Genomic DNA, 25,447 nt, shown 5'->3' with positions numbered 1-25,447 from the left:
TAATGTCACATGTGTATGAAGGTGGATCAAACAAGCTAATCTTAAATGTCAAAGTAGAGAGGAGCCTAGTAGGCCTATTTATTTTCATTCATTACACAATATGAATAAGCTATGCAGACAGTTGTAAAGAAAGAACATCTTTTTCTTCTGTTCTCTACTTGTTATAGTTACACAGTATTAGGGGTGTGGGCTGTATTAAAAGTATCCACTGTTCTCCCATGCTCTAACACACAGTAACGATGAAATGTGTGCTGTTCTCACATTCTTCCTCTGTATGTACACATAAACAACAAGGCAGGGAAATATAAAAGGAATTTATTTTATTGTTTGGGTACATTATTGTTCAGTGTACATGCTCACATCTGAAACAAACTTTACGTGCTTGATAACTCTCCCACCCCGCAGACATCTACACGTCAATACCGATTATATTCATAGCGGCAAGTGCTATGTAGCTCCACATAGGGGACACAGGAAGTGACATATAGCACATTCATGCGGCGTCGGAACCGCGTAGGAAATTCACAGCCGCACCGGCAGAGCTCCAGAATGTGCAACTCGGCCGGCTCACGCGCGGACGCGCTACTAGTGCGAGGGCCCGCCCAACGCTGCTTGCAGCTTTAATTTTTTTAATGTATTTATTTATGTGTGTGTTTTAATATTTTTGTCTGTTTTATTCTTCCTTTGTATTTATTTACCTTATTTATTTTCACCCATGGTATTTATTTCTGCCTGTCTTTTTTAAATTTTTGTATGCATTTCTGCCTCATTATGCAAATGAGGAGGGGCTGTGTCTCAAGGGGTCATCTTCTCTGCTATTGGTGGACCAGTCAGACAGGAGAGCTCCTACTCTGCCTGCAGACATCAACGATCTTGCCCCTCACACAGTCAGATGGCTTCCTTCAGTGCGCTGAGGTGTTAACAACTCTGAAGACAATACTACCAGCAATGTCTTCCTTCTCTTTTCACGTAGACGCTCCGACAGACAGTGCTTTCAGTTTGCTGCATGCATGGACACAGAACTGCGGTATAGGGAGAAGCACACGGTCAGCTGGCTGCAGCTAAATCTGGAGTGCACTCGTATTCAATTCTGTATGGTAAATTCAGTTTTAACGGAGCAGAGCGAGCTGACAGGCAGAGTTAGAGACTTTTTCTGTCTGTTTCTCTCTTTACAAAGACGCATGTTGCAGTCAGAGTCTTCTCTGAAGAGGGCAATGAAGTCTCAGTAGTACCCGATGCGAGCACGACATACAACACAATTTATCAAATTACACAACGGACATACAGTATGAAAATAAGATTGATTGGATTATACTCACAGGAAGTATAAAACCTCTTACATGGGTCTATTAAAAGTAAAGTAACACAAAAATGTCAGGGAAATTACTTTACTTAGATTTAAGTACTGCAGTTGTACATTTGAAATACCTTCCTACCTTTCTGATAGGAAGCCTTCTTGAGGTGGTATAAAACATTTCTTCTTATATTCTGATTTGAGTTGTGGACAACTATGACCACATGAATTAAAAAAACATTTCACTGCCCAAGTCAGCTATAACACAAGTCTTGTTCATCAGACTACATGCTGTACGGTATTTGACTACAGATTTTGTCCCAGGATTTCTTATGCATTTCTTCTTCTTCGTTGCATGATTTAGAATAATAAGGTGAGAAATGGGTCTATTCTGAGTTCATCCTGCACTGCAGCAGCTAATAAAGTCCATTTAATCCCAAAAACGCTTTTCTTTTAGGCAGGCTGGAGCAGAAAACAACTCACCTTTCTCAAGTTGTACAGTAATGTCACATGTGTATGAAGGTGGATCAAACAAGCTAATCTTAAATGTCAAAGTAGAGAGGATCCTAGTAGGCCTATTTATTTTCATTCATTACATAATATGAATAAGCTATGCAGACAGTTGTAAAGAAAGAACATCTTTTTCTTCTGTTCTCTACTTGTTATAGTTACACAGTATTAGGGGTGTGGGCTGTATTAAAAGTATCCACTGTTCTCCCATGCTCTAACACACAGTAACAATGAAATGTGTGCTGTTCTCACATTCTCCCTCTGTATGTACACATAAACAACAAGGCAGGGAAATATAAAAGGAATTTATTTTATTGTTTGTGTACATTATTGTTCAGTGTACATGCTCACATCTGAAACAAACTTTACGTGCTTGATAACTCTCCCACCCCGCAGACATCTACACGCCATTACCGATTTATATTCATAGCAGCAAGTGCTATGTAGCTCCACATAGGGGACACAGGAAGTGACATATAGCACCTTCATGCGGTGTCGGAACCGCGTAGGAAATTCACAGCCGCACCGGCAGAGCTCCAGAATATGCAACTCGGCCGGTTCACGCGCGGACGCGCTACAAGTGCGAGGGCCCGCCCAACGCTGCTTGCAGCTTTAATGTTATAATTACATTTTCTTCAGAACAGAAAGGAAGGACCTGAACATGTGGAGGCCAGCCATTTGTCACACTGTGGGCGTGTCTGCTCTGTTTTGGTTCCCAGACGGTCTTATCTTTTAGTATCTCTCTTATAGTATGTTGAGTTTTGGGTTCTGTCCTGTCTATTGCCCTGTGTCCAGTATCTGTTATATAGTTAGTCTGTGTTTTGGGTTTCAGTCATGTCTTGTGTCTAGTGTACTCTGTGTTCTGGTTCTGTGTTCTCGTTTGGGTTTTGTCTGTTATGATCCCTGTGTTATAGTTGGTCGGTGCTTGTCTGTTTACATAAGTTTCTGTTATTGTCTGAAGTTGGATTCTTGTCTGGTATTTTGTAACGTGTTCTGTCTGTGTTGGTTATTTATTTTGCCCTATGTCTACCTGTCAAGTGTTCCATCTGTTACCCTAGTTATCACTCTGCCTGCCTGCCTCTTCTGCCTTGCTCGTCGTGCTCGTCTTGTCTCCCTGTTTCTTTGGATTTTGGATTTCTGTTTGGATTACCTTGTTTTTGGACTCTCTGCCACTCTGCCAGTAAGTGTGTTTTCGCCTTTTGTTTGTTGGTTTAATAAACCTTTTGAACATTACCTGCTCGTTCTGAGTCCTGCATTTGGGTCCACCAACCTGCTCACCACACAAACCCCGACACCATTATTAAACATCTGTACTCGACTTCAGCTTCTTCCACTCTAACTGAGATGTGATGGTGAACCACGTTCAGAACATTCATGAACACTGCACGCTGGAACCAGTTACGACATAACTTATACAGACTGTGGTTAAAAATGATTAGTGGTCCAGTCGTCAGCAGTGCTGGTTGGTGTCTGGTTTAATTTCATTTCATTGCTTCCAGAAATAAAATATTGTGTAGGTAAATTTATCAGATTGTGCAAAGAATTTGAATAATTTTATAAATGGAAATGCACACCAACATTTGTACTGAAGTAATCAAATGTAATTCTGTAAAGATTCTGTTTTGAAACAGCCATTTTGGAGGTTAAGAGTAAAAACACATGAACAAGACAATGAAAATTTTACAAATTACAAAAAATATTACTAGCTTCATGAAGATATAATTTATTGCAGGGCTGTTTTACTGGACTGCAAGAGTTTTAGCTTGGTGTACCTTATTAACAGAAACTAGTATTTAATGTACGTGGATATTCTGTGCAAACATAAGTTCAAGTTCTTAGTGTTAGTGTCTTTTAATTTTGTTGTTCTGTAAAGCACTTTGGTCAGTCATTGGCTGCTATAAAATGTGCTATATAAATAAAAATGAACTTGAACTTGATAAGCTAATGGCACTTTTTAGTCACAAGGTGGCAGCGTTGACTCACAATACAAGAAGAATTTGGTCTTATAAATGTTCTATATGTTGTCTTTACTACTGGGTTTTTTCACACATGTACAATTTGTGAACTGCATGATCTGCCTTTTTCACAGGTTTCTCTCAGTAGTTCTGCATTTCAACCACGATATAAACTGAGAGATTCCTCTGATGGTGTGTTATATTTTATAAACATGTTTTTCCTTCCCCAGCATACGCATCTGCCCTCATGGAGTCCACTGCACCTGCCCTGCTTAGCAGATCAGCCAAAAGATCCCGAAGGATGGATGAGGCAGTCGGCCTATGTCGGTTAACGGTTCAGCACAGGACATAAATGTGAAACCAGGACAGAAGTCTTGGTTCGTGGCTTTCAGGTTAAGATCTTTATTAATGAAAGCAAAGCCAGATCAGTCCTACAATTAATATTATCCTCAGCCAAAGACATACACAGTCACATTTGCCTATTTGTGAGATATCTAAAAAACATTTCTAAAAGAGAGATTTAGATGAAATCAGGTAAACAAATATGTTTCAGAGAAAGCTTGAGGTGTGACTTTTGTTGTTCTCAACATTGCAATAATGTGTTTGTTTTGTCACTGTACTCAGTTAAAAGAATGATCTGTGTGTATTTTCATCTAGAGCCACTAGATGTTATTTAACATTTTTACTATTAATACAATCTTGAGAATTGTACAGCTTTGGTTTGCTCTTGAGTCTTTTCTAGTTGTTGTTTTATTGTGACCATACCCATTTGGTGCATCCACACAAATATTTTAAAAAGTTCCAATCTTGTGTTTGTGTTATTGTTAATTGCAATTTATAAATATTAGAATAGATTAATAGTTTTATATAAAACATATTTAATCATTAATGCACTATGCATCTGTTCAATATAGGCTATATATGATTGCAACAGCATAAGATGTGATTAATTTTATTGTCAACCAAATGAGACTGTATAAAATGATTCTTCAGGACACAAAGGTAAGGACTTCATAATTTGTCTGCCTTAGGCCCAGCAGATCTGCCTGTATGGTATGCTTAGTAATATAGGAACACAATATACAGCTAAAGATGATGAAATTATTATTATCAGTGTGACATTAGTAGTGGTGATGTACATACAATGTTGTTTCTTATAGCCTACTGTAGCAGACCTCGGCTACGTAAAATTTTAATACAGTTATGAAAATTAATATTTCCGGGAATATTAATTTATACCTCGAAATTAGAAGCACCACCTAAAGATTTGCTTGTCCGCCTAAGGCTTTAGGTCCTTGAGTATAGCCTGAGAATTATACGAAGTTCGGTTAATTCATTAGTTGTTATTCTGAAATCGTAAGGTCAGTCAGTCAGTCTCAGATCTGAGCGTAAGTTCTGTGTATAGGGACTCTAGATTCTGAATAACACACACACATACGTCGCTGTGCTCAAGGTGAATTTATTAACTAACAAAAGAGGGTACAATTGTGGGTAAATGTGGTGATATTACAGGGATAACAGTTAATATGACAACAAGGAGGTACTAAAACAGGGTAGCCTATATAAGGTTCGATTGAATTTCAGTTTATTGTAGAGGGAGAGAATTCTACGAGTATGAGGGAACGAATGACCGAAATTGGGTTGCAGATTTAATTTGTCTAATCTAAGGGTTATTAACTGTGGATGGAGCCCATAGAACACCAACGAGTCACAGAGTGTTGTTTGTTTTGCCCTACCGTTGCCGCAGGTCCCGTGGCGAGGCTCGACTGCCGGTTGGCTCGGGAAGTCGGTTCTGGCCCGACCCCAGTGGCGTTTTTGAGTTGGGTTGAAGCGCGTTGTGGGAAGCGCTTGCAGCAACGGGCTGTCAGCCAAGGCTTTTGCTCTGATCTCAGTTCGTTTGGTGTCGCTATAGGGCCCACTCAGGGTTCTGTCGTCAGAGCCGTGGTTTCATTTATTCAAGGCCATAAATGAAGGCTTCTGAGTTTCTGGTCCAAAGTTGCTCACAACGGTCGGATGAGGTTGCAACAACAAAATCAAATTAAAGCTGCAAGCAGCGTTGGGCGGGCCCTCGCACTTGTAGCGCGTCCGCGTGTGAGCTGGCCGAGTTGCATATTCTGGAGCTCTGCCGGTGCGGCTGTGAATTTCCTACGCGGTTCCGACGCCGCATGAAGGTGCTATATGTCACTTCCTGTGTCCCCTATGTGGAGCTACATAGCACTTGCCGCTATGAATATAAATCGGTGTTGGCGTGTAGATGTCTGCGGGGTGGGAGAGTTATCAAGCACGTAAAGTTTGTTTCAGATGTGAGCATGTACACTGAACAATAATGTACCCAAACAATAAAATAAATTCCTTTTATATTTCCCTGCCTTGTTGTTTATGTGTACATACAGAGGAAGAATGTGAGAACAGCACACATTTCATCGTTACTGTGTGCTGTACCGCAGTTCTGTGTCCATGCATGCAGCAAACTGAAAGCACTGTCTGTCGGAGTGTCTACGTGAAAAGAGAAGGAAGACATTGCTGGTAGTATTGTCTTCAGAGTTGTTAAACACCTCAGCGCACTGAAGGAAGCCATCTGACTGTGTGAGGGGCAAGATCGTTGATGTCTGCAGGCAGAGTAGGCCTAGAGCTCTCCTGTCTGACTGGTCCACCAATAGCAGAGAAGATGACCCCTTGAGACACAGCCCCTCCTCATTTGCATAATGAGGCAGAAATGCATACAGAAATTTAAAAAGGACAGGCAGAAATAAATACCATGGGTGAAAATAAATAAGGTAGAAAAATACAAAGGAAGAATAAAACAGACAAAAATATTAAAACACACACATAAATATATTAAAAAAATTAGTAATAAATAAAGTTGAATAAACAAATAAGGTAATTATAACAAAGGTGAATAAGTAAAGGCACTAATTAAAATATATACATTTATGTCTCCTTGTATAATTTAATTAATACCAACATTTATTTATTTACTTTATTTTTTTGTGTATTTAATTGGAAGCTTATTTATTTATTGAGCATTTATTTATTTCTGTATTTATTTCTGACTGTGTCAGGATCGGTCCTCCATAGCGGGGTGGGAGAGTTATCAAGCACGTAAAGTTTGGTTCAGATGTTAGCATGTACACTGAAGTTACAACAACTTCCTGTGTCATGGCGAAGACTTGATCTTTGACGCCACGCCACGGACACACCCATTGACGAAAACTCGCAAATAGCACAACTTTTCATCTTCAATGCCTTTAGAAGGCACAGCACAAATTTGAAGTCGGTCGGACTAAATCCCTAGGAGGAGTTCGTTAAAGTACGAAGTGTGTAAATCATCCAAATTTGACTTAAAATTCAAAATGGCCGACTTCCTGTTGGTTTTAGGGCATTGCTCCAAGAGGCTTTTTTGTGCGTCTGGACAAGATACACGTACCACAGAAAATTCGTGCACGTAGGTGAAACGTGCGGCGGGGGCTGCTTCGTTAAAAGTCACTTCCTGTTGCCAGCAGGTGGCGCTATGACTGTGGGTGAATATCAGCATGTACATGTGTTCAGGGCGGGACTCTCATCCTACATGTACACTTTGGTCCAGATGTGAGCATGTACACTGAAGCTACGACAACTTCCGTGTCATGGCGAAGAGTTGATCTTTGACGCCACGCCACGGACACGCCCATTGACGAAAACTTGCAAATAGCACAACTTTTCATCTTCAATGCCTTTAGAAGGCACAGCAGAAATTTGAGGTCGGTCGGACTAAATCCCTAGGAGGAGTTAGTTAAAGTACGAAGTGTGTAAATCATCCAAAATTTGACTTAAAATTCAAAATGGCCGACTTCCTGTTGGGTTTAGGCTATGGCTCCAAGAGACTTTTTTGTGCGTCTGGACAAGATACACGTACCACAGAAAATTCGTGCACGTAGGTGAAACGTGCGGCGGGGGCTGCTTCGTTAAAGGTCACTTCCTGTTGCCAGCAGGTGGCGCTATGACTGTGGGTGAATATCAGCATGTACATGTGTTCAGGGCGGGACTCTCATCCTACATGTACAGTTTGGTCCAGATGTGAGCATGTACACTGAAGCTACGACAACTTCCGTGTCATGGCGAAGAGTTGATCTTTGATGCCACGCCACGGACACGCCCATTGACGAAAACTTGCAAATAGCACAACTTTTCATCTTCAATGCCTTTAGAAGGCACAGCAGAAATTTGAGGTCGGTCGGACTAAATCCCTAGGAGGAGTTCGTTAAAGTACGAAGTGTATAAATCATCCAAAATTTGACGTAAAATTCAAAATGGCCGACTTCCTGTTGGGTTTAGGCTATGGCTCCAAGAGACTTTTTTGTGCGTCTGGACAAGATACACGTACCACAGAAAATTCGTGCACGTAGGTGAAACATGCGGCGGGGGCTGCTTCGTTAAAGGTCACTTTCTATTGCCAGCAGGTGGCGCTATGACTGTGGGTGAATGTCGGCATGTACATGTGTTCAGGGCGGGACTATCATCCTAGATGTACAGTTTGGTGCAGATGTGAGCATGTACACTGAAGTTACAACAACTTCCTGTTTCATAGCGAATCATCGACGCCACGGACACGCCCATTGACGAAAACGCGCAAATAGCACAACTTTTCATCGTCAATGCCTTTAGAAGGCACAGCAGAAATTTGACGTCGATCCGACTAAATCCCTAGGAGGAGTTCGTTAAAGTACGAAGTGTGTAAATCATCCAAAAATGGCCGTAAAATTCAAAATGGCCGACTTCCTGTTGACTTTAGGCTATGGGTTCTTGAGGCTTTTTTGTGCGTCTTGATACGATACATGTCCCCAGAAAATTTCGTACATGTAGGTTGAACGTGAACGAGGGGCTAATTTTTTCCAATTTTCTAGGTGGCGCTAGCGAGTCATTTTGCAACGCCCATGTGCGAAACTTGTAGAATACGAAATTTTTCACCGGTTCTGACACGTTTGCAAATTTTGGTGAGTTTTCGAGAATGTTTAGGCCATGTCAGTTGAGCCTACTTTGCAGAAAAAAGAAAAAAAAAAAAAAAAAAAAAAAAAATCCGAGCAAATTCAATAGGGACCTCACACGGTCGTGCTCGGGCCCTAATAAACTCACACATTCACCGTAGGTTCATGAGGCCTCGGGAATATAGGCTATTTAATGTTGCTCAGGTTAAACAGGCAGCTCCAAACAGAATTAAAAAAAATCAAATCTCCCGCTAAGAAATTTGGGGATTCAGGGTCGTAGCTTTCTCAGCTCGTCTGAAGGAGCTTTAAGTACGAAACGAAAATCGGAATTTCAAAAGTAAAGGAAGTTAAGAGAACGTATACGTTTAGTTTCAAGAAAGTTAAAAAGTTTTCTTTGAAGAGGAAGAAGCTGGAACAAAAAAACAGCAGGGCCTTTTTATTGATCCCGCTAGGTAGTGACGTCAATTTTGGGGATGGTCTCCCAAACGTCGCTAAGGTGTTAACTTTTTGGGATAAAGAAATATACGTTGCGTGTATTTCTCTTTGATCTCTCTCTCCACAATATCGACATTTGGAAAAATACTTAGTTCTAAACATTCGGATAAAGACAGTTAAAACAAGGCTAAACACTATGGAAAAAGGTTATAATGGTTATATAAAACGTAACAAAGCTTGATTACATGTCCTCAGTATACTTGCTGGTTACTGGTTTTAACTCATGAGACAATTTAGATGTAAGCATGACGTTTATGCAATTACATGGTGATAGTTAGGCCTACTTAACAATTCTGTCAGTGTAAGCCGAGTTTTAAACACTTGCGTGTTATACCTTTCTTGTCCCCTTGGTGGCGCTCGGATCACACAAGAAAAGAGTAGACATTCCACTTTAACTGAGAGGCTGGTGATGCCTACGAGCGTTTCCATGGATAATTTAGTAGGAAATTGTATATGAAACATTTAACTAAAGCATTAGTTAGCATTGAATAGACAGTGATTACTAGGGAGTAACAGGAATGACTTAAGACAACACAGAAAGAGGTTAGAAAACTAGTTCAAGATTACTTTCTTATGAGTCTGCTAGTCTTCAAACATCACTAAAGGATAACAACAGGGTCATTACTTACTAAACTCAGATGCTAACACCGCTGCTCACTTAGCAAGGTTATTATTTAAACAGAATAAACACAGTTATACTGGAACCTTGCTTGGTTCGAGTAACAGGGGTTTTTATGGTCTCTCTTCTCTGCATTCCTGGCTTATCGCACCGGTTATCAGAGAATGAAATGGTGGTTTATGGCTCAGCCGTTCTGTGGAGAGAAAAGAGTCAGGTTGAGGCTGGAGCTGACCTGCTGGAGGGAGAAGGGGTCAGATCGCCCCTTTTCCTGTCCTGTGGACTGTCTTTAGTGACACCTTTACGGCTAGAAAGGTTCACTAAGGCTCTTTGAATACACAATCCTTAAGCGATTCATTGTCTGATTGAGTCTCTTTCGGTCCTTACCAACACCAGGCGATGTCTCTGGGTTTTACATGTAAAAAGGTCAACTCTCGGGGAGGGAAACTTCCCTCCCTCTTTTGACACCATCTGACCTTCTTTGAAGTGCGTCTGGTTGAGTTCACAATACTACATAAACAGAAATAACTCAGATTCCGTTTAAATCTCTCCAGTTTACTATTTATCCTCTTAGTAAAGTTCATAACAAGTCAAATTTACATGCAGAAGATCAAGAATACGGTTTTATTCTAACGAAAAAACAGCACAGTTCAAAAGAGTAAAAGCCCCCTCCCCAGTAAGCGCACCATAAAACGTAGTGGGAGTTATCATGTGCGGTGCGTGACAGGACCATCGACTGTTTGACGGATGGCAGCTGATACTTGTACTCACATTAGTTTTTATCATGGGTAACGTTAAGTAATAGCTACTCCTGCCAGTACAGTTTACTAAACTTTACAGTGTAGTGATGTTAACACAGCATATCGTTAGCGAACACTCAGAAACAGCCCATCAGTTTCTGGTTGCCATGGTAATTGATTACGTCCGACTATTAACCACACCCCCATTCTCTGTTTGAGAAAGAACGGGGGCGTTCCGATCGCCCTGTAGTTCCCTGCTAAGTGGACTGCGCGGGCTATTCAGCCATTTTAACTGAGATTCCAAACCGCGGGGAGCACAACATGTTCAGTTCAAAGGGCACTGTGAACTGTGTAGGGAAGAAGGGACCAACGGTTCATCACTTCACAGGAAGTTGTCAAGAAAGATTACCCATAAGCCTTTGCGCCTCATAGGAGCTAACAATAGAGCAGACCAGGGCCATTAAAGAAGAGTTACGACACGCTTTGATCTCGCCGCTACGCGGTCACGTGGTTCATGTAGCTCTCCATAGCTCCAAACAACTCAACGCTGTCAACCAGTTTGAATGGGTTTAGGCGGGACGGACACCAGCAGCAGCTATATTTGCAGCAATTATCGGTAAATATTAACAAAATATCACACTGATTACTGAGTTGACACTTACATTTATATGATAACATTTGTTCTGGAGAGTGGCGGAGACACAGATTTAATCAGATTTTGTGTTTAATTTTGGAAGGAAAAGGGGTTGTTCCCATAACGTAACATTACACATTTAGAAGAAAACAATAAGAATGACGCTGCATATCTTGTAAATTAATCCAATCACATTCATTCACAAGTTACATAGACATTGTTTTAACATATATTCAATATTTAATTTCAGTAAATGTCCACAGTAGCAGTGGGTAGCCCTGTCCGAGGTGTTTATGTTACCAGGGTAACACAGTGCGGAACTGACGTGTGCTTTGATGATGTTGATGGGTGTTGCAAATGGAAGAATTTTGTCGAGGGAAGTTCCCTTAACCGACATTCCCAGAGCAGGGAGTAGGGAGTACTGTTTATGTACACTGTGGATTGGAACGCAGCCAACATTAACCAAAAACGGCAGTTAAAACTGGCTGGAGGGGGGATTTAAGTGCTTTTATATTGTTTTCACTAAAATGCTTCAGTTTTAAATAAATAAGACCTGTTTCCTTTAATACCATTAGTAACCAACAGTAATAAATATTCTATTGTTAACCGTCAACGGTTCGGTTCCCAGGGCCGAAATCATTGCTAAGTTTTGGGAATCCCCTTATCTCTTTCTTCAACAGTTGGCAAGCAACACACAGGAGCTTCGCTTTAGTCTTGAGATGCTGTTGTCTTTATTCACCGGCCACTGTAGCTGCTCTGCGGCCGCCATTCACCGCCGTTCACAGACACACTCGCTCAGTCTCCTCCTCTACCATAACTCACACATGACTTTTACACGTTTTTGAAGGATGGCAAATACTTCTTTGTCTCTAAGTCTAATTATCCCAAAATCTATACAGAATCACAGAAACTATCTAGGTAATATATTTTTTTTAATATTGCACACTCCTACTCCAGTGTCTTCATGGTTATCTAAAGCCAGATACAGTCTCCGCCGGTGTGGATAGGCCTTAAGTGATTGTTGTCACCAGTGGTCAATACTACATCTTTGCTTTACGCCTTACTGCATGGATCTTGTTGAACAGTCCTCGGTGGTTGGATAAACTGCCTTTTTTGGTGTCATTCTGCATATCTGAACTGATAGTTATTACTCATTTTAAATGCATCTGGTTCCACAACTTTAACAACTTAGGCCCAGCTCTGTCCCATTGCTTTGCAGATACTATAATTTCCCTTGTTTATTCTTGTTTCAGTGCACTCTCTATTCCACTGAAAGCACATGTTTGAGTAGATATAATAAAACATTGACTTTAAGTATGGAACTTGTTTCATTTCATCTTCAAAACACTTGTCAGCTTATTTTAAATATGAATAACACGTCAATAAGTTCTGGTATCCTTGATTGTAAATATGATTTTTGCTGTGTAATATTACATAATAAATGGATATAACTATATTTTGGGCATTGCTTTATAAAATTCTCTATACAAAAAAAAATTATTACACATTTAAAGAGGTGGTATTATGCTCATTTCAGGTTCAAAATCTTAATTAGGGGTTGTGCCAGAACAGGTTTACATGGTTTAATTTTCAAAAAACACCATATTTTTCTCATACTGCACATTGCTGCAGCTCCTCTTTTCACCCTATGTGTTGTACGCTCCGCTCTTCAGCTATCTTACTTGTACAAAATCTTTGTTGGGAGTTGCACATGCGCAGTTCCCAGGTAAGGACTACTAGCCAATCAGAAGCAGAGAAGGGCGGGTCGTAAGAAACAAGGTAGTGTGATCCAAATTAAAGCCGCTTCAGACTGCAACCGTAACCTAGCAGATAGTATAAGTTACTCACAAGTCCACATCATCATTGTTCCACATCTTACCATCAGGACTAAATGTTGAACTGTTGCCGGTGTTCTGACGATCTATGCTGCCCTGCCGAAAAATGCTGCCATAGTGCAAATCGATAAGACTTGGGAGCAGAGGGCTCTGTGAGCAGGCGGCTGGCCGGCCTCACACGCTCCTCCCGCGGGTTGGCGCAGGCTTCCCCGCAGCCACTCGCGGAGCTCAACTACGGAAAAATTCAAGCATTTTTGTTCCGCCATTACTTCTCCTAAAACTGTCAATATTCTAAATCTACACAGCTGATTTCTCACCTCAAAACTTCTCAGAAGTGGATTTAGTGATGAAATTCCATACGAAAACTGTAAAATATAAAACTTTCTGTTGCTGGCCTCTGTCTTGTGCACGCGATGATGATGCAGTGAATAGTGAATATTCTCTCTGACCATTCAGCAGTCTGTCATGTTTTCATGTTACATTTTAGTATCCCTCAGCTGGCTTGGAACCTCGACGGAGGTGAGGTGATACAAAAAAAGTACCTGGAAGCAGGTACAGGTACAACATTTCTACAATGGAAAACCAAACAAAGGCGAGTCAAGCCAAAGGGCCTCCACTCAGACTAGCTTGGTTTGAGGGCGTGCCTGACCCTGCTAGCAGCTTGGCAAGCTTTATGACGCGTTTTCATTGTGACGTCACAAGTAAAGGAAGTGAAGGGCTGGACTACAAACGAGCTGTTTTCAAGCGGTTCAGCAGAGCTTTCTGTGGGAGATGGGAACTCCCTTTGGGCTGGACTTTGGACTTTTTCCACTTTGCAAACCTATTACATGCACAAAAAAAAAAAAAAAAGAGATAACTCAATAAAAGGGAGGGAAAGAGCCAAAAAGCATAATACCACCTCTTTAAACTGAGCTGACTCGTGAAGTGTAGTGCAGCAGTTCAGAACCATTGACAGGGAAAGTAAAATTCAATACCAAAAAGAGTATTCTCCTCTCTCTCAAGTAGGCTACTATGTAATATTAATCAGAAGAAAAAGTGACTAGCAAAGTGGGATTCAATCAATTTATTAAAAATAGCCATTTATCTTTTATCATGAATAAACGGCCTTTGCCCCAACTGGGAGTCAAACCTGCGTCCAGAGAATCGTGCTTAAATATTCATATTCGTTCAGAACCTTGGACAGTGGCTGGAAAATTCTGCAATCTGTACACACAAGGATTTGATATAATTTGATTTTTTAATACTGTAAAATTGAAATACATTAACAGTATAGGGCAAATGCTACAAAGTCAGCAGGAAAAAGGTGTAATAATCAAAATATGTAAGTGAAAAAGGTACAAATATCAGACATTATAGCAGCATACATACATGTATACACATCCACGCGTGCAAGAACACATTCAGATTGGGTGCTATTGCTGAGCACATTGGTTCTCCATACTGCTGTTGGAGCTGACATGGATCATTTCTACTCTTCTTTGTTTCTTTCTTCTCTCCTCTCTCTTGTTCTGCTGCTGGTTCTCCTCCATCTCCACCTTACAATCAGTCACAGGAGAGCTAAAATAGATATACTTTGTAAATATACAATCCAATGACTATCATTTTCATATAACACATTTTAGTCATTTCCCTAGTTTTAGTCTAGATTTAAGGCATTTCCACACCAGGTTTGAATGTACACTTTGCGTTGGTATTGCTTCTTGAAAGAAAAAAAACTGTGTTCTTTGGAATTTTTTTATTGTCTTTGTGATTGACCAATGAAAAACACATTGATTTAGAAGTTCCCTGTTGACTCTTTAGCAGTGGAGCTGCTTTTCTATGAGTTTGTATTATGCACAAGGACGCACATGCAAGCAACAGCACTCTGTGTCTCCTAGGGGCACTCTGTGGCATAATCCTGCACACATGGTTGCAGGATTATGCTGCAAACGTTTGTTCAGTATGAATGTGCAAATGCGGCATATTGGCGGATTTTCTTTCTGCATTTATTGCAGGATCTCTGTATGAAAGCAGCTGTGCTTCTGGCTATAGCGTTAGGAAGCGGTCTTATTTTTTGTTTGGGATTGGCCATGTTCTGTGGTGGAGCCTTGATATTTGATGCATATCCTAGGTATAAGGCAAAGCCTAGTTCACACTACACGATTTTAAGCCTGATTTGCCGGTCGGTGAGCTCAGCGACCATCAGGCTGTGATCGGGGGTAAATCAGTGATCAATCGGCGGCCACCAGTCGTTATGTGTGAACTACTCAATGATAAAGGTAACAGATGCAACTTTTCCCCAATGGAAAACCAAAAAAGGTGAGTAGTGTCGAGGTGAGGTGAGCTGGTCCCGTGCAGTGGAAAAGGGGCAAAACTCACCAGTGGAAGAGGCTCAGTCCGTCCTGAGTGACAGTAAGTTAGGTTGCCAGCAGCACTATCTATTCAATGCAAGAGGGGTCACTTCGTTATATTTTCGTAGGCTCAGTATTGAGTATGCGTATAATGTTTATTGTGTAAATATATGCAACATTGAATGACATTATTTACAAAAAATAATGCCTAAAAGGATCTGAATATTTCTCCTTCATTTAGCGCATCCATTTCAAAAGTAGCAGATAAACGTCTGAGTGGCAAAAAAGAAACTGCCTGCCACAATGGCAGTGATGTTGCCTTACACGTAGAATAATGATTCCCAGTCTCTTCGTCACAGTGAGGACTACAGCTTATTCATGTAACACTGGTATCGGTTCGGTATTCAGCATCGATATCCAGATATCAGTATTGTACTGAACAAGTCAGATAGGTGCATCACTAGTAGCCTGGAGGAGCCGGGAACTGAACCGCTGACCTTCCGATTAACGGGCAACCCGCTCTACCTCCTGAGCCACAGCCGCCCTAGTATAAGAAAATAAAATATTTTTTTGAACTTTGAATCATGCAAAGCTGCCATACAGCAGTCATAGAACTACAATATAAGACTGGAAAAGAAGTTTAATAGGTCTCCTTTAAGAGGCTAAAATACTTTAGCTGCTGACTCTGTCCTCAGGAGTATGCTGCTTAGCTGCCGTGCCGGTACAACGCTCTGCTTCTCCAAAGTGGGGACATGCTGACCACCATGGATAAGGACCTCATACAGCCCAACAAACAAACAAAAAACAACTATCCTTTTAAAATACCTAAGCAATTGCTAATTTGCACCTTTAATGAGGAAGGCCATACATTCAAGGGACCATCAAATAAAAGTGAATAACAGGAATAGGAATTAGTGTTCTTTTTGCTTATTTAGACTTAGTGGCTCTGAACAAATAAAAACATTAAGATCTTACCTAAAACACACAGGCAGTCGGTTAAACAGCAAGGTTGGCTGAACACAATACTGTGTACTTTGTTAAAGGATGAAAACCTAAATATCATCATCATCACTGCTAAAGCATGGGGTCCATTGCTGACTAGATGCGCACTACTGCATTTCATTAGCTCTGTACCCTGTATTTTAAGTAGCCGGCTATTTAAAAGCAATAAAATATTCTTTGTGTGGTTCATAAACGGTAATAAATTATCCAAAAGTCCCGCGAGGTGCGGACAACTCAGCACAACACCAGTGTAGTTGGGGCTCCATCTCTTCAGCAAGTGTTCCTCCACTACCACTACACACACGCTACGCCTACACATGCGCATTATAATTTTGGATTTATTCACGCACTTTAGAAACATTTATTGAAAGTTTTATTCTTTTTACATATTTATTTACAGCATTAAACGTTGAAATGTATATTGTAATAGGCTGTATATTAACGTATTAGGAGAAAACTGGTATGTAAACTTCTTGTAAACTTCTATATAAAATCAGACATTGAGCACCCCCCACATCGCCAAAATGGCATGGTCCTTGTTTCACTGCGAAGCTTCGACTGTGAGATTGACAGTTGAATCAGGCGAACCGCACCGAACCGCATAGTCGATGTTTTAAGTGACAGGTGGGTGCTCTCTCAGGTGGCTAGTAGCTAGCTTGTTCAGGAACCAGGCTTCATTTGGCCTGCCTCTGCTCCAAATCTTGGCCCATTTCTGCATTTTGTACATCTAAAAAAAAAAAAAATACATCTGGACTCCGCACAGACATACTGACCTGGGGTTGGGAATCATAACAGGATCATGTCCACTGATCTTCACACACTTCACAGGCTGTGGCTTAGGTTCTGAACATATGACACAAAATGGCAATGATTAACGGTGCCACCACATAACATGAGTATTTAATACTTGCCTTGCCCTTGTTGTGTATTGCTTCTGTAATGTAACTGGACTCAATTTAAATTTTGCCCCATTTTGACCCTGGTTCAGCTGCAAAAGTTACTGACCTCCAATGCACACACCGTCTGTGAAGCTTGAAGACTCAGCTGCACAACAAGTGTCCCCTTTGGGGTCTGTTGTTTTAGTATTTGTGACATCCATCTCCACAGCGACAGCCTGCTCGCTCTTGTCAAGTGTGGTTTCTTCAGAGGATGGAGTCACGTCAACAGGAAGCTTCTCTTTTTTTCTCTTCTGGATCAGATTCTTTTTAGCCGCTAGAGACAAAAGTTGCAAGAGGTAGCAATGTTACAGTCATATAGATTTGCAATAGGGTTGGTCCGATAGACGATGCCATCGTCCATCGGCAATGGCTGACAGACATCACAACGTTGAGCCGGCATCGTGATTGTAAACCCCCCCAGCAAAAAAAATCTCAAATGTTCACATTATACTACCCTGTGAAAGCAGGTTTTAATGACCACATTCTTCTTGTTTTTAAGTTTGCTCTGCACCTGCCTCGGAATTCTCTTTTCCCCACACTCACACCTACACGTCAGGTAAACACCCCGGCTTGCCTGGCCTCTCTCTCTCTCTCTAAGTACTAAGTAAATCAAACAAATACAAGATAATTAGGCATTTCACGGTAGGCCACTGTGCGTGAATTTTCCCAAAAGCCTTAAACGCACCATCTGCAAATCTAATACCTACAACAAATTTACGGTAAATTTAACAACTTCAATAAATCTTCAGATCTTTCCATAACAGCAGAGACACAGGACCAATGTGCAAAAATTGACTTGGTATTATTCTTGTTACCTTTTGGCTCATATTTATGTTGTAGCTCCTCTACTTGTAGCTGCAGTTTGATCTTGTCACTCTGAGCCTGTAGAAGGAACAGAAACATACAATTAAACTGTACAAAGTGTGTCACTGTTACCTTTGGATATGGCCAGCAATTTATTATTAACAGCAGCTTAGGGCTTAAGCAAGGCTAAAATACCAGTGTGTATTATTACCTCTAACACTTCCTAACCGCAAAGGTTTCAGCTGTGTGTTGTAACATTATACCACAGATTAGGACTGTGCGATATGATATGTAATCATTTACAATTATGCTCTATCGTTTATTTTGTTGTGTCGCAAATTCCACACTTTCGCGATGCATCGCAGTGAAGTTAGTTAGGGCCCGAGCACGAACCGTGCGAGGTCCCTATTGAAACTGTAAAGATTATTTATTTATTTATTTTTTCCTGCAAAGTAAGCTCAATTTGGGGGCCTAAACATACTCAAAAACTCACCAAACTGCCTCTTGGAGCTGCCTCCAGATGTACCAAAAAGCCTCTTGGAGCGATGCCCTAAACCCAACAGGAAGTCGGCCATTTTGAGTTTTATGGCCATTTTTGGATGATTTACACACTTCGTACTTTAACGAACTCCTAGAGATTTAGTCAGACCGACTTCAAATTTCTGCTATGCCTTCTAAAGGCATCGACGATGAAAAGTTGTGCTATCTGTGAGTTTTCGTCAATAGGCGTGTCCGTGGCGTGGCGTCAAAGATCAACTCTTCGCCATGACACAGGAAGTTGTTGTAACTTCAGTGTATATGCTCACATCGGAACAAAACTTTACGTGCTTGATAGCTGTCCTGCCCTGAACATATCTATTCAATTTTATTTATATAGTGCCAAATCACAACAACAGTTATCTCACAGCGCACACGCCAATATTAATTTATATTCATAGCGCCAAGTGCTATGTAGCGCCACAAAGGGGACACAGGAAGTGAGGAAGCGTCCGAAGCACGTAGCAAATTCACAGTGTGTGTCCGCCTCACACCCCGATGCGCTGTGTGAGGGCCCGCCCAACGCTGCTTGCAGCTTTAATTAAAATAGGTTTTCCAGATTTCGAGAAATGAAAACATCATCGCACAGAGGCGTGTCCTATATCGGAATCGGCAGCATCCCCCAAACACACAGACATAAGGTTTATGAATGTGCAATGTAGTGAGCCGTAGTTATCTGGCAAAATGTCCTTGGGTTGAAAATCCCATTGAAATGAATGGGGTATTTGAGCTTCGATTATAGTGCCACCTTTTGGCCAAAGTGCACCAAATTTGGTGTCAATTGGACTTGTAGTTGTGGAGATATAAAATGCATGTAAGTCAATGGGATTCTTTCTGACGTCTTTAATCTGTAATAACAGCGCCACCTATGGGCATATTATTTGCATATTTGGGTGAAGTTTGGTGCATGTAGTAAGGGGACCATGCTGAACAATTCGGCACTGGTTTCATGTCAGTGTGAGTTGTGGTTATAGAGGAACAATTTTCTTGGATTAAACAGCGCCACCTAAGGGCGAGTTGCATGAAATTTTGCACAGGCCCTCGGGGGCATCCCACATTAACGCTCCAAATTTGGTGTCGATCGGCCATTTGAAAGTGAAGATATGACATTTGACAAACGTTTGCTAGCATACAATTGCGACACTTTTTGTCGTATCAAAATTTCCTGTACAAACTTTCAGCTTGGTCCAGATATTATCCGTGGCAAGTTTGGTGTCGATCAGACTTGCGGCTTCGGAGGAGTTAATTAAAATAGTTTTTTCAGGTTTCGCGATGTACCGATAAAAAAGTCTAGGCGGAAATGGGCGGGGCCTATACCACAACATTCAGCTCGATCCCCCGAACACGTGGATATAAGATTTTTGATATCTGCCACTGTATGCGGGAGTTACAGTGATTTGAATGTGCCAATCTTTGGACCTTGCTTGTAGCGCACCCTAGGGGTCGAAGTGAGCGAAATTTTTCGCATGCCGTCGTCTGATGGGCCTGAACCAACCCTGTGAGTTTCACGTCCCTAGCGCTTACCATCTAGGCTGCAGTAGTGGAATTAGGCGAAAATGTAAGGAAGAATAACAAAAATTAAAGCTGCAAGCAGCGTTGGGCGGGCCCTCGCACTTGTAGCGCGTCCGCGCGTGACTCGGCCGAGTTGCATATTCTGGAGCTCTGCCGGTGCGGCTGTGAATTTCCTACGCGGTTCCGACGCCGCATGAAGGTGTTATATGTCACTTCCTGTGTCCCCTATGTGGAGCTACATAGCACTTGCCGCTATGAATATAAATCGGTATTGGTGTGTAGATGTCTGCGGGGTGGGAGAGTTATCAAGCACGTAAAGTTTGTTTCAGATGTGACCATGTACACTGAACAATAATGTACCCAAACAATAAAATAAATTCCTTTTATATTTCCCTGCCTTGTTGTTTATCTGTACATACAGAGGAAGAATGTGAGAACAGCACACATTTCATCGTTACTGTGTGTTAGAGCATGGGAGAACAGTGGATACTTTTAATACAGCCCACACCCCTAATACTGTGTAACTATAACAAGTAGAGAACAGAAGAAAAAGATGTTCTTTCTTTACAACTGTCTTCATAGCTTATTCATATTGTGTAATGAATGAAAATAAATAGGCCTACTAGGCTCCTCTCTACTTTGACATTTAAGATTAGCTTGTTTGATCCACCTCCATACACATGAGACATTACTGTACAACTTGAGAAAGGTGAGTTGTTTTCTGCTCCAGCCTGCCTAAAAGAAAAGCGTTTTTGGGGTTAAATGGACTTTATTAGCTGCTGCAGTGCAGGATGAACTCCGAATAGACCCATTTCTCACCTTATTATTCTAAATCATGCAACGAAGAAGAAGAAATGCATAATAAATCCTGGGACAAAATCTGTCCACAGCATGTAGTCTGATGAACAAGACTTGTGTTATAGCTGACTTGGGCAGTGAAATGTTTTTTTAATTCATGTGGTCATAGTTGTCCACAACTCAAATCAGAATATAAGAAGAAATGTTTTATACCACCTCAAGAAGGCTTCCTATCAGAAAGGTAGGAAGGTATTTCAAATGTACAACTGCAGTACTTAATTCTAAGTAAAGTAATTTCCCTGACATTACAGTGTTACGCATGTAACAGGTTTTATACTTCCTGTGAGTATAATCCAATCAGTCTTATTTTCATACTGTATATCCGTTGTGTAATTTGATAAATTGTGTTGTATGTGGTGCTCGCATCGGGTACTACTGAGACTTCATTGCCCTCTTCAGAGAAGACTCTGACTGCAACATGCGTCTTTGTAAAGAGAGAAACGGACAGAAAAAGTCTCTAACTCTGCCTGTCAGCTCGCTCTGCTCCGTTAAAACTGAATTTACCATACAGAATTGAATACGAGTGCACTCCAGATTTAGCTGCAGCCAGCTGACCGTGTGCTTCTCCCTATACCGCAGTTCTGTGTCCATGCATGCAGCAAACTGAAAGCACTGTCTGTCGGAGCGTCTACGTGAAAAGAGAAGGAAGACATGGCTGGTAGTGTCTTCAGAGTTGTTAAACACCTCAGCGCACTGAAGGAAGCCATCTGACTGTGTGAGGGGCAAGATCGTTGATGTCTGCAGGTAGAGTAGGAGCTCTCCTGTCTGACTGGTCCACCAATAGCAGAGAAGATGACCCCTTGAGACACAGCCCCTCCTCATTTGCGAAATGAGGCAGAAATGCATACAAAAATTTAAAAAGACAGGCAGAAAGAAATACCATGGGTGAAAATAAATAAGGTAAATAAATACAAAGGAAGAATAAAACAGACAAAAATATTAAAACACACACATAAATAAATACATTAAAAAAATTAGTAATAAATAAAGTTGAATAAACAAATAAGGTAATTATAACAAAGGTGAATAAGTAAAGACACTAATTAAAATATAAACATTTATGTCTCCTTGTATAATTTAATTACTACCTACATTTATTTATTAGGGCCCGAGCACGACCGTGCGAGGTCCCTATTGAATTTGCTCGGATTATATATATTTTTTTTTTCTGCAAAGTAGGCCCAAATGACATGGCCTAAACATACTCGAAAACTCACCAAAATTTGCAAACATGTCAGAACCGGTGAAAAATTTCGTATTCTACAAGTTTCGCACATGGGCGTGGCAAAATGACTCGCTAGCGCCACCTAGAAAATTGGAAATGATTAGCCCCTCGTTCACGTTCAACCTACATGTACGAAATTTTCTGGGGACATGTATCGTATCAAGACGCACAAAAAAGCCTCAAGAACCCATAGCCTAAAGTCAACAGGAAGTCGGCCATTTTGAATTTTACGGCCATTTTTGGATGATTTACACACTTCGTACTTTAACGAACTCCTCCTAGGGATTTAGTCGGATCGACGTCAAATTTCTGCTGTGCCTTCTAAAGGCATTGACGATGAAAAGTTGTGCTATTTGCGCGTTTTCGTCAATGGGCGTGTCCGTGGCGTCGATGATTCGCAATGAAACAGGAAGTTGTTGTAACTTCAGTGTACATGCTCACATCTGGACCAAACTGTACATGTAGGATGAGAGTCCCGCCCTGAACACATGTACATGCCGACATTCACCCACAGTCATAGCGCCACCTGCTGGCAATAGAAAGTGACCTTTAACGAAGCAGCCCCCGCCGCACGTTTCACCTACGTGCACGAATTTTCTGTGGTACGTGTATCTTGTCCAGACGCACAAAAAAGTCTCTTGGAGCCATAGCCTAAACCCAACAGGAAGTCGGCCATTTTGAATTTTACGTCAAATTTTGGATGATTTACACACTTCGTACTTTAACGAACTCCTCCTAGGGATTTAGTCCGACCGACCTCAAATGTTTGCTGTGCCTTCTAAAGGCATTGAAGATGAAAAGTTGTGCTATTTGCAAGTTTTCGTCAATGGGCGTGTCCGTGGCGTGGCGTCAAAGATCAGCTCTTCGCCATGACACGGAAGTTGTCGTAACTTCAGTGTACATGCTCACATCTGGACCAAACTGTACATGTAGGATGAGAGTCCCGCCCTGAACACATGTACATGCCGACATTCACCCACAGTCATAGCGCCACCTGCTGGCAACAGGAAGTGACCTTTAACGAAGCAGCCCCCGCCGCACGTTTTACCTACGTGCACGAATTTTCTGTGGTACGTGTATCTTGTCCAGACGCACAAAAAAGCCTCTTGGAGCGATGCCCTAAAATCAACAGGAAGTAGGCCATTTTGAATTTTACGTCACATTTTGGATGATTTACACACTTCGTACTTTAACAAACTCCTCCTAGGGATTTAGTCCGACCGACTTCAAATTTCTGCTGTGCCTTCTAAAGGCATTGAAGATGAAAAGTTGTGCTATTTGCGAGTTTTCGTCAATGGGTGTGTCCGTGGCGTGGCGTCAGAGATCAAGTCTTCGCCATGACACAGGAAGTTGTTGTAACTTCAGTGTACATGCTCACATCTTAACCAAACTTTACGTGCTTGATAACTCTCCCACCCCACTATGGAGGACCGATCCTGACACAGTCAGAAATAAATACAGAAATAAATAAATGCTCAATAAATAAATAAGCATCCAATTAAATACACAAAAAAATAAAGTAAATAAATAAATGTAGGTAGTAATTAAATTATACAAGGAGACATAAATGTATATATTTTAATTAGTGCCTTTACTATTCACCTTTGTTATAATTACCTTATTTGTTTATTCAACTTTATTTATTACTAATTTTTTTAATGTATTTATTTATGTGTGTGTTTTAATATTTTTGTCTGTTTTATTCTTCCTTTGTATTTATTTACCTTATTTATTTTCACCCATGGTATTTATTTCTGCCTGTCTTTTTTAAATTTTTGTATGCATTTCTGCCTCATTATGCAAATGAGGAGGGGCTGTGTCTCAAGGGGTCATCTTCTCTGCTATTGGTGGACCAGTCAGACAGGAGAGCTCCTACTCTGCCTGCAGACATCAACGATCTTGCCCCTCACACAGTCAGATGACTTCCTTCAGTGCGCTGAGGTGTTTAACAACTCTGAAGACAATACTACCAGCAATGTCTTCCTTCTCTTTTCACGTAGACGCTCCGACAGACAGTGCTTTCAGTTTGCTGCATGCATGGACACAGAACTGCGGTATAGGGAGAAGCACACGGTCAGCTGGCTGCAGCTAAATCTGGAGTGCACTCGTATTCAATTCTGTATGGTAAATTCAGTTTTAACGGAGCAGAGCGAGCTGACAGGCAGAGTTAGAGACTTTTTCTGTCTGTTTCTCTCTTTACAAAGACGCATGTTGCAGTCAGAGTCTTCTCTGAAGAGGGCAATGAAGTCTCAGTAGTACCCGATGCGAGCACCACATACAACACAATTTATCAAATTACACAACGGATATACAGTATGAAAATAAGATTGATTGGATTATACTCACAGGAAGTATAAAACCTGTTACATGCGTAACACAGTAATGTCAGGGAAATTACTTTACTTAGATTTAAGTACTGCAGTTGTACATTTGAAATACCTTCCTACCTTTCTGATAGGAAGCCTTCTTGAGGTGGTATAAAACATTTCTTCTTATATTCTGATTTGAGTTGTGGACAACTATGACCACATGAATTAAAAAAATTAAACATTTCACTGCCCAAGTCAGCTATAACACAAGTCTTGTTCATTAGACTACATGCTGTACAGTATTTGTGGACAGATTTTGTCCCAGGATTTATTATGCATTTCTTCTTCTTCGTTGCATGGTTTAGAATAATAAGGTGAGAAATGGGTCTATTCTGAGTTCATCCTGCACTGCAGCAGCTAAAAAAGTCCATTTAATCCCAAAAACGCTTTTCTTTTAGGCAGGCTGGAGCAGAAACACAGTAACGATGAAATGTGTGCTGTTCTCACATTCTTCCTCTGTATGTACACATAAACAACAAGGCAGGGAAATATAAAAGGAATTTATTTTATTGTTTGGGTACATTATTGTTCAGTGTACATGGTCACATCTGAAACAAACTTTACGTGCTTGATAACTCTCCCACCCCGCAGACATCTACACGCCAATACCGATTTATATTCATAGCGGCAAGTGCTATGTAGCTCCACATAGGGGACACAGGAAGTGACATATAGCACCTTCATGCGGCGTCGGAACCGCGTAACAAATTCACAGCCGCACCGGCTGAGCTCCAGAATATGCAACTCGGCCGGTTCACGCGCGGACGCGCTACAAGTGCGAGGGCCCGCCCAACACTGCTTGCAGCTTTAATTTACTTTATTTTTTTGT

At 41.1% G+C, this 25,447-nt stretch overlaps 1 protein-coding gene across 5 annotated transcripts in view; it reads right to left on the bottom strand.

Moving 5' to 3' along the window:
* Positions 1 to 14,091: 14,091 nt before the first annotated feature.
* spdl1 (spindle apparatus coiled-coil protein 1) overlaps positions 14,092 to 25,447 on the bottom strand; it is a 36,568-nt gene continuing 25,212 nt past the window's right edge. The window contains exons 11-15 of one of the 5 annotated variants that reach the window (XR_005441984.1): positions 18,129 to 18,195; positions 17,381 to 17,587; positions 17,149 to 17,218; positions 14,412 to 14,578; positions 14,092 to 14,246 (exon numbers count right to left, since the gene is read on the bottom strand). Coding sequence is in view for 3 of the 5 variants with exons in the window: in XM_038699883.1 (XP_038555811.1) it covers positions 14,456 to 14,600; positions 17,149 to 17,218; positions 17,381 to 17,587; positions 18,129 to 18,195 (489 nt within the window). In the remaining 2 variants the exon portion in view is untranslated. The other 4 variants (XM_038699883.1, XR_005441985.1, XM_038699882.1 and 1 more) reach the window with 4 other exon arrangements.

Source organism: Micropterus salmoides, unplaced genomic scaffold (genome assembly GCF_014851395.1).
Source record: "Micropterus salmoides isolate LMB-PRFRI ecotype aquatic unplaced genomic scaffold, ASM1485139v1 Ms_hic_scaffold_5, whole genome shotgun sequence".
Taxonomy (NCBI): Eukaryota; Metazoa; Chordata; class Actinopteri; order Centrarchiformes; family Centrarchidae; genus Micropterus; species Micropterus salmoides.
Note: the sequence above shows the minus strand (reverse complement) of the source record. Positions and strands in the feature narration are given on the sequence as shown.